Here is a 9,390-nt window from a genome sequence, read left to right as displayed (position 1 = left end):
AAAAAAAAAAAAACTACCTCCATGAGTTGATGGAGAGAATGCACTGCAGGGAGAATTGGGGTCTTTTGAATGCCATTTGTAACTATTAGCAGATCACATACTGGTGCACTTGAGGAGAAGGATACCAACTGCCTTGCAGACACACGGAAACATGGGTAAGGTCATCATCCATGATAACAGACCAACCCAACAGAAAGCTCTCTGTGCCTGAAGACAGAGACTGATGGCCTGGTGCCTGAGGAGAAGCCATTTGCTTTGGAGCCAGTGCAGAACATGGATGGGGCCATGTCTAGCTTGCCATCTACTTAACAGCTAGTGTCCAACCAGAAACTCACCCCTAAATCCTAATCCTTCCCCTCTACTCATATCAGATCTGTTCCTCATGCTAAAACAAAGAAGTACAACAGAGGGTCAGCAAGATGGTTCCGTGGGTGAAGGTGGTTACTGATCAGTTTGACAACCTGAGGTCACTCCCCAGGACCCTCTTGAGGGGAAGAGAGGACCTACTTCCCCGAAGTTATCCTCAAACCTCTAATGTGTGCCATGAATCTGCACTATGGCACATACATCATAGCACAACATTACACATTACACATATTCACCATGGCACATTTATACATGTACACATACAGTAAATAATAGAGTAAAAAATACTTTTTTAAAAAGCAAAGGAAAGGAACCCTCCATTGCACAGCCCAGGCACCCATCCACCACCACCACCACCACTGCCACCATACACATACACCATTTTGTAAGCCCTCTGTCTGTCTTAGGGTTTTACTGCTGTGCACAAACACCATGACCAAGGCAACTCTTATAAGGACAACATTTAATTGTAGTTGGTTTACCGGTTCAGAGGTTCAGTCCATTATCATTATGGCAGGAAAAATGGCAGCATCCAAGGTAGGCATGTTGTTGGAGAGATGAGAGTTCTATCTCTTATACTGAAGGCAGCTAGGAAAAAAACAACTTCAAGGAAGTTAGAAGGAAGGTGTCAAAGCTCAACAGTGACACACTTCCCCCAACAAGGCCACACCTACTCCAACAAGGCCATACTTCCTAATAATGCCACTCCTTGGGCCAAGCATAGTCAAACCACCACAACCTCTAAGGGGAAAACCAAGCTCTCCAAGACCAGATTCAGGTACCACAGGGAGCATCACACTGGTGGTTCCTAAGCAACTTTTCTGTTGGCTTCAAAAATCATCCTCTCCTCTGTGTTACACATGCCTGGGAGATGCTAGGGTTGGGAGTCAGCCAACCATGTTTCTTCTTATGCCCCCTAAGCCCTGTCCACAGAGGGCACTAGCAAGAGTCTGCATGGTTAGAGGGGATGAGAAAACTCACTAGCTGCACCCTGTTGGTTTCTGCTGACTCCATTCTGCCTCTGTCAGCTTCCCTCACGTCCCTTCCTGTCACACAGACAGTGGCAATGCCTTCCAGGACCATTTGAATCCAGTTTTTTAGTCTCTAACACTCAACTGAACCAGCCTCATGGTGCTAGGTAAACAGAGATGCTCCCCTTTTCTCAGAGGTGAGGATGTGTTCCCTGCAGGGGATCTTTTCAGCCCTGAGTCAGCCGCAATACAAGTTGAGCACACCCAGTCTCTACCTCAGGAAGTCTGAGCTTCACCCCATATCTCCCTTCTGCAAACATCTAACATTCAATATATCCAGGGACAGGACTGGTTTCGCAGAGGGGCTACCTCTGTTGGAAACTGGCTCTTTTACCTTTCTGCCCTCTTTAGTTGCCTGGTTAACGAGTCTATTAAATTATGGCTGGTAAAGTCACTGCTGTGGTTTCTGTCTGCTGTCTGGACGTGGACAACCATGCCTACAGTTTGGCTTTCAGAATCCATAGCTATCCCACTCCAACAGACTCCAGTGTTGGGTTGTCTATCCAAATACCCCCAGCTCACTTTCTGATAAGATCTCCGTTCTGATAAGAACTTCAACTTTCAAGGACCTGATGTAATTTGTAGCAAATGGAGAGTAATTGTTGTACATTCTCAGGCCGTGGCTACAGGGCTCTTTCCTAAGCTTTAGTATGTGTCTCCTTGCTGGCCTGTAGTAAGCCAAATGGGAGTTTCTTCATCTCAGGCCTCCTGGAGAAAATGATCTTGTTGTAGGTTGATGTGGGCCCCTCTCTGGCTTCCATTTGGAGATGTGCAGGTTCTGGGACAAATATGGGACTCACATTTGTGGTGGAGCATTCCCACCCAGATAGCAAGGTCTCTGACACACCATCATTCAGCATGAGTTCTGAGGGCTTGGATGACTTCCTCCTCTTTAGCTTCATGTCACTAGGTTTGCTCGGCCGCATTGGTTTGCGGTTTTTCTCAGCAGCATATATGCATTCCAGATTCCTGGCCCAGCTTTTTTCAGTGAGTCGGATTACTGCTGGAGAGATATATGTGACATAGGCTGGCCAAGGGCTGTGTTTTTCAATCAGTGTCAGAGGGAGTCCAATGTTTTCTGTCAATCTTGCTGGAAGAGAAATGCAATGGTTTAGAAGTGTTTGCATGCTCAGTAATCCAGGTCATCAAAGAATGCCAGGGGATTGGGACCTTTGAAGTCTTCCCCCAGTATCTAGTGGGAGTAAAATCCAATCCAAAGATAATAAACAGAATAATATTCTACAGACTATATCGACTAAAGAGCAACAGAATGCTACTAAAGAGAGAGACCTAGAATTCAGCAGGCTCACTTTCAAATGTTTTTAACTCTATTGTCCTCAACAAACTGCTTAGAAGGTTGTTGAAGGACTGTAACATAGTGATCCTTGAGTATTCACAGGAGGTTCATTGCAGGGGCTTCTACAGTCACCAAACTCTATACATGCCTAAGCTCCTTATCGAAAGGTATGCTGGACATGGAGGCTCATACCTGTAATATACAATAATTCAGGAGACTGAAGCAGGTGTGTTACAAGTTTGAGGTCAGCCTGAGCTACATAGGCTGATTTTATTTTTTTTTTTTAGTAAGAAAAACAAGATGTAGTATTTCTATAGAAACTAAATATATCCTCCTTTGTGCTTCAAAATCACCTCTACATAACAAAAATCTAAGGCAGCCCAAGCTGTATGATAGGTTAATATACTGTACTATGTAAAAGACAGTGGCAACTTTTTAAGTGTTTTGGATATACCATTGATGGTGTTCAAGGATTTGTAACTACCTGCATATATACTGTTAACAATGTTACAGCTTGGAAGAATATAGCTTAGAGGACTAGAGTTCACTGATATAAGGCTCACCGGGCATGCATGAGGCCCATGTTTGAGACCCAGCGCTGTTAAAAAGAAAAGTGTTAGCTGGGTGTGGAGGCTTACATGTATAACTTAGTCAAGACAGGAAAATCAGAAGTTGGAGGTTGCCCTGAGCCATATGAGATACTGCCAAACCAAACCAAAACAAAACAAGATAAACAAAAGAAAAGGAAAAGAACGCAAACCAGAAACATTAGCAAAGTAGGTTTAGGACTTGGAGCATGGGCCTACTATACCCAAAAGAGGATGAACCTTGAACAAGTGTCTTGCCCTTTCTGACCTCTCGTTGCCTCGCTAGAGGCATTGCCTTATTAGAATGAGTCTATTTTCCAAAAGCTTCCTTGAAGATTAGCAATATATCTGTTCCCAAAACCTTAGCCATCTGTGACAGGCAGCAATTGTTAAAGGACAGCTATTACCTTGTAGCTATGTCTCCAGATGTGTACCATGTCTCAAGTCTTTATTGCATCTTATAATGTAGACATTCTCTCTATTCAACAGACAGGACTGCAGCTGGTAAGCTTGTACAGCATACTTACGGTGAGTCTGAACTGAACACATTCCTTCCTGTGGCTGCTGCCCAGACGTTCTGACATCTGAGACTGCAGTGGGGAGCTTGGTGAGAATTCTACCTGCCCGTTTGCTTGGCCCTGTGCGGGTACCAAGTTAGGGGCATGGCAGGCCCTCTTTCATCCCAGTGGCACTCTGTGTACCAGAAATGCCAAGCACCTCCTCTGCATCCAGCACTGCCCCGTTTTCTCTGGTAGTGAAGCCTTTCCCTGGTTTTATAGCCTTAGGTCATTTCGGTGGGAGTTTATGAGGCAGAAGAATTAAACAAATTCATCTTGCCATCTCCAACCTGAGTTCAAATAAACATGGTAACTGGTGGTCAAGAGAGGTAACTCCTAAGCCCTTGTGTTACTTTCCATGATTCCAGTTATCTGAAAAGATAGAGGAAAACCATTCCAGAAATAAATAATTCACTAATGTTTTTTATCATATCATGCTATATTATTAGTTATTATTGCTAATTTCAGTGAGTTTAGTTTAAATCAAACTTCATCATGGATACTCATACATAGGAGAAAACAGAGTAGATATAGAGTTTAGTGCTACCCACTGTTTCTGGCCTTCATGGGTGTCTCGGGACACATCCCCTGGGGAACAGGAACTGTTATAGACAGTTATGTTGCCTTGGGGACATTAAGAAGCTGGAGTTTGTCTGGGGACATATCTGTCAAGAAAGAATGTGCTAAAGAAGGGTTCCAAATGCCTCCCAGGGTCATGTATTCCACTGCCTGAAGAAGACACATAATATCACCTCTCATTAAGAAGGACTTATGGATGCTCCAAGTACAGACTTGGATGTCATCTCTCCGTTCCCATCTCCCTCCCCCCCCCCCCCCCCCCCCACGTTGGATCCTCAAGGTAAATGCCAAGATCTTGCAGGGTAGACATTCATGTGACCATGGCTGCAGCACAGCAAGCAGTATCCATGGAGTCTGCTAAACATGTTGTGTTTTCTATCAGCTCAAGAACAGGCCCCTCTCCCTATCCCCCAACTCCTCCTGTATTCTTCTGTTCTCTCTCATTGCTACAGTTTTCTTTACATCACAGATCCAAATGGCTTTGGGAAATTGGAAAGATAGGGCCTCCTCAAGCTGATCTGACAAGTGATCAGTAGCCACCCTGGGGATCCTAAGTCCTGTGGTCTGTCCCTCATGCTAATGCCTGCTGGTGTGGCCTTGCTCCAGCTCCTTAGGTTGCCATGAGTGGTTCTGCAGGGTCCTGCTTTCAGATCTCCTGGCTTTACAGTCTGAGTCCTGGGCAGACCGACCCTGGAGGCTCCAGGTATTAGCTGGTTCCATTAAGTATGGCAAAGTCCCACCCTCCGACTTACACTTTTCTCAGCCTGCAGCTGGGGACGAAGTGGCAGAGAAATGACCAGGCAACTGCCAGGATTTACCTAGAGGGATCCCAAGGACAGGCTGAAATGAGAAAGTCATAATGTTCCATGTGCTCAGGAACATGGAAGATTTGGTGGGAACCACAGTCAACAGTTCTCAGCCTCACAGGCCTATCTAACTGGAGAGCTTGGCCGAGCAAGCAGATGCCAGAGATAAAATTCAAGTCCTTACGCTTGCATAGCAAGAAGTTTACAGGCTGAGCCATCACTCCTCCACCCCACAAATGTATTATTTATTACTGTTTTTCTGTCTCTACGGCCTTTAAGTATTTAAAAGAGTTGTGGAACATTTCAGCCCTTACCTGCCAAAGCCCCATGAAAGCATGCTGAAGATGATTTTCAGTAAGTTCCCAGGATGTATTAGTGCCATGGAGAACCACACTCAAAACTCTTGGTCTAGGGTCAGTGCTTTCCAACTTTAATAAGCCACTGAATCACCTGCAGAGACTGGTTGAGCCTGACTCCCAGATGCTCAAACTCAGTAGATCTGTTTGGGGAATCTGAGAATTCGCTTCTACAAATAATTCCAAAGGATGATGATGCTCATGATGCATGGACCACACTGAGTACCCACCACATCCTCAGCATAAGAAGTGGTGCCAAGTCTGTCAGCTGTAACAGAAGTGAGCCCTGGTTTGCTGAACTGTGCAGACCATCCACTTCTAATGTAGGTTCCACATTTGCATACCTTTTGTTCTCCCAATAGAGGAACTGTCACGGAATTTGAATATACCATTAACAGAAACTTTAAAATCTGATGCTTTTATAAAATAAATGATCCGTAACACTTTATTCAGAGCTCCTACAAATGATAGCACCCCAGAGATTTGTTCACACTAGAAAGAAAAGGACTATGGTAGTTTGAATGAAGATGGACCCATAAGCTCATAAGCTCAGAGAGGCACTACTGATAGGTATGGCCTTGTTGGAGGAATCGCATCCCTGGGGAGGGCGGACGGGGCTTTGAGGTCTCAGAAACTCAATCAAGGCCTAGTGTCTCATTCTCTTTCTGCTGCCTGCAGATCCAGATGTAGGCCTCTTGGCTACCTCTCCAGCACCATGTCTGCCTGCATGCCACCAGGCCAACCTGACCTAATGATAATGGACTAGACCTCTGAACAGTAAGCCAGCCACAATCAAACGGTTCCCTTTATAAGAGTTGCCATGGTTGTGGTGTCTCTCCACAGCAATAGAAACCCTAAGACAAAATCAAAATTCGATTTTTGTCAAAGCTTTGTGATCCAGGTCTTACAGTATTCTCCTCTGAGTTTCAATGGCAATACTCCATAACAAGGAGAGAGGGGGAGCCAATAGGGGTTTATTCTTGTTTTTGTTTGTTTGTTTGTTTCTGGGAGGGGAAACTGGGAAAAAAAATCATATGACATGTAAATAAAGAAAATATCTAATAAAAAAAATAAAATACAATATCAATATAGGTTTTCAAGGCTACAAAACAAATCGTGCTCAAAATGTCCTCTAACCTAGAAAGAGATGCTTAGGCTTATTTTAAAGTAAAGTTTAAGACTTCTTTTTTTTTCTTCTAAGACCAGCCATAGGTTCTCAGATTTTAAGGTCATCCATTCTAAGTGCCCTCAAACAGAGGGCATCCAAGTGGCCACCCAGATCTTGCCTGTCTACCTGCAGTAAAAGAGAACTCAAATTACTATGCATGTTTATAGAGCTATTGGAATTTGTGCCCCCCACACAGTGCCAGACAGTGGAAACACACTTAGAATTGATATTTAGGGGACTGAGAATCCCCTTTTCTTGATTCTAAATTCATGGTTAACAAATCTGAAGTGTGTGGGGAGCCTGGTTCAGAGTGTACCCTGTTCAAAATGGTTAACACACGGGGAGGACTTGTCTGTTGAAAACAAGATAAATAGTTGACATAAATGGGAACACAAGCTGTGGTCTTTCATAATTTCCCTCAAGTCCAACACAAAGGTTTTTTTGTTTTGTTTTGTTTTGTTTTGTTTTTGTCTTCCTGTAAGTAAAATGCAAAGCCATATGCAGTCTCCAGACAGAAACAGCATTGGTGCAAGGGGCCAGAGGCCTTGATGAACTAGCTTTCCTGTTTCTCCCACAGACACCAAGGTCCATGTTCAGTTCTCCCCAGTCTCCACTCAGTTTCCCATTTTTAGAATCTAGTCTGAGATGCTGAGCTCAGATTCAAAGGAGCGACACTGACCTGGAACGTGGCGTGACCATGGTGTCGGGGATTGTGATCCTTAAATTAAGGCTTCAGTTGTTACTTAAGAAATAAAGACAGCAGACAAGTAAGGCCAGCTTCTCTTAGAGAGTGTCTAAGGATTTCTGTTGCCTGGAAGGAGAGGCAGAGCAGGCTTTGGAATTAAAGCTTCCCAGGAGGGTGAAGGCCTTGAGGAAGGTAGGTAAAGGGAGGCTGGATTTGATCAGTGCTCTGTTGTGTATTTGTACTGAAGTATCCCATTGAATCCCATTACTATGCACAAGGAGCATAGTGCATGTATTACATATTAGCTGAAATATCTTGAAAAAGTTAGCTTTAATTGTAAACTTGGCACAGCCTAGACCTCAACTGAGGGACTGCCTAGATCCAACTGGCCTGGGAAAAGTGTGGGGTGGGTGTTGTCTTAACTGGTATAAGGGGGGGTCCCAGCTGGCTGAGAGCAGTGTTATCGCTGGGAAGGTAGTCCTGGGCTGTGGTAGAAAGCTAGGTAAGCATGAGTGTGTGCCTGCGCCATGAGGCAGCAGCATCTTCCATGGTTCCTGCTTCACCACCCCTACCCCGACCCCTACCCCTACCCTCCACCCCCCATGATGGACACGTGACCTGGACATGTGAACTAAATAAAGACTTTTGCTTTTGGCGAGGTGAACACCACATGATTCCAACATGCAGTGCAGGTTGTGACTGGGTGCCTGCGAATCTACCCATCCAGACACTGAGGATTTGTAAGGTGATACTAACTACCCAGGGACAGGAAACAGGACCAGGAGATTGTCTGAGACACCAGCTTTCTTTTGGTATTTGCTTGTTCTGTGCTGTTTCTCAGTGCCCTTTCAAACACTAATGGGGCCATGAGGCCTTTCCAGAACCATGTGACAATAGCGGATGGACTTAGATCAAAGGCAGAAGTCAGCCAGTGGCTTATAGGGCTGCAGTGAGGGACAGGCAGGGCGGATGGGATTCTCCTAAACTGATTACCTCACTCTCTGGCTGCCACAGGCTGTGCCCTTATCTCAAGAAGCCATCTTACAAAAGGATTTTGTGGTTCCAGGCAGGATTAATGGATTAGTACATTGGTACAAGTCAACTCCACTCAGGCTTTTTGCCTGATACTGTAAGATAGTGTATACTCATGAGTGAGGTACTAGCTTCGTTTGATGTTGCCTACGTTGTCTCCCATAGGATACGAGAATCTCTCAAGATGTTAATAGGCACTATTTAAGAAGAAAGGGGACAGGGAGTCCAAGGCAAGGGCCACACATACAGTTATGGCTGTATTTGATCAGAGCACTGATCAAATAGGTTACTTAGCCCAAAAGTCACCATTTATATGATTGCAGGCATATTAATATTGCCCACCCAGTTTGCTTAAATACCTCAGTAAATACCTTCCAAGCAGTATTTCTCAGGGCTTGTTAAAGGTTGACTTGCTTTGTAGCCTTTCAAGAAATAGAGTGAACATATAGAATAATCTCCTTTGGCATATGGATCATTCATTCATTAGGCTAGGAATCTCGTGCAACTAGACACCAATGAAACATTCATGCAGAATTGAAAGAAGGTCCTTTCCCAGCCTTTGGGACTACATGCCTCAGAAAATGCTACACCAGAAGAGCACAGGAGGAAGGGTAGAGATGCTTGAAGCAGAGTCAGCTCTGTCATTACTGGCCCTTTCTGAAATCATCCTCAGAAGCCCACAGAGCTATGCAAATGTACAAGAGCAAACCAACATGAGGGTCACATTCCTCTCCCCTCTCTCTCTCTCTCTCTCTCTCTCTCTCTCTCTCTCTCTCTCTCTTTCTCTCTCTCTCTGTCTCTCTGTCTCCCTATCTCTCTGTCTCTGTCTCTCTCTGTCTCTGTCTCTCTGTGTCTCTCTCTCTGTCTGTCTCTCTCTCTGTCTGTCTCTCTGTCTCTCTGTCTCTCTCTTTCTCTCTCTTTCTTCT

The 9,390-nt window shown here is 44.7% G+C and overlaps 1 protein-coding gene and 1 long non-coding RNA gene across 11 annotated transcripts in view; one reads left to right on the top strand and one right to left on the bottom strand.

Moving 5' to 3' along the window:
* The window catches only part of LOC116078294, a 14,624-nt gene extending 10,080 nt beyond the window's left edge, over window positions 1–4,544 (top strand). The window contains exon 3 of the long non-coding RNA XR_004113495.1: window positions 3,771–4,544. This is a non-coding gene — a long non-coding RNA (uncharacterized LOC116078294). The remainder of the gene's footprint in view (window positions 1–3,770) is intronic.
* Cdrt4 (CMT1A duplicated region transcript 4) overlaps window positions 1–9,390 on the bottom strand; it is a 40,208-nt gene that overhangs the window by 1,528 nt on the left and 29,290 nt on the right. For 2 of the 10 annotated variants that reach the window (XR_004113490.1, XR_004113491.1), the window contains 2 exons: window positions 1,732–2,483; window positions 849–969 (listed from right to left, as the gene is read on the bottom strand). Coding sequence is in view for 1 of the 10 variants with exons in the window: in XM_031353381.1 (XP_031209241.1) it covers window positions 2,198–2,487 (290 nt within the window). In the remaining 9 variants the exon portion in view is untranslated. Of the gene's footprint in view, window positions 1–848; window positions 970–1,731; window positions 2,488–9,390 lie in introns of all 10 variants that reach the window. The other 8 variants (XR_004113483.1, XR_004113484.1, XR_004113486.1 and 5 more) reach the window with 8 other exon arrangements.

This window comes from Mastomys coucha, unplaced genomic scaffold (genome assembly GCF_008632895.1).
Source record: "Mastomys coucha isolate ucsf_1 unplaced genomic scaffold, UCSF_Mcou_1 pScaffold5, whole genome shotgun sequence".
Classification (NCBI taxonomy): Eukaryota; Metazoa; Chordata; class Mammalia; order Rodentia; family Muridae; genus Mastomys; species Mastomys coucha.
This window is presented reverse-complemented; position numbering and strand designations above follow the sequence as displayed.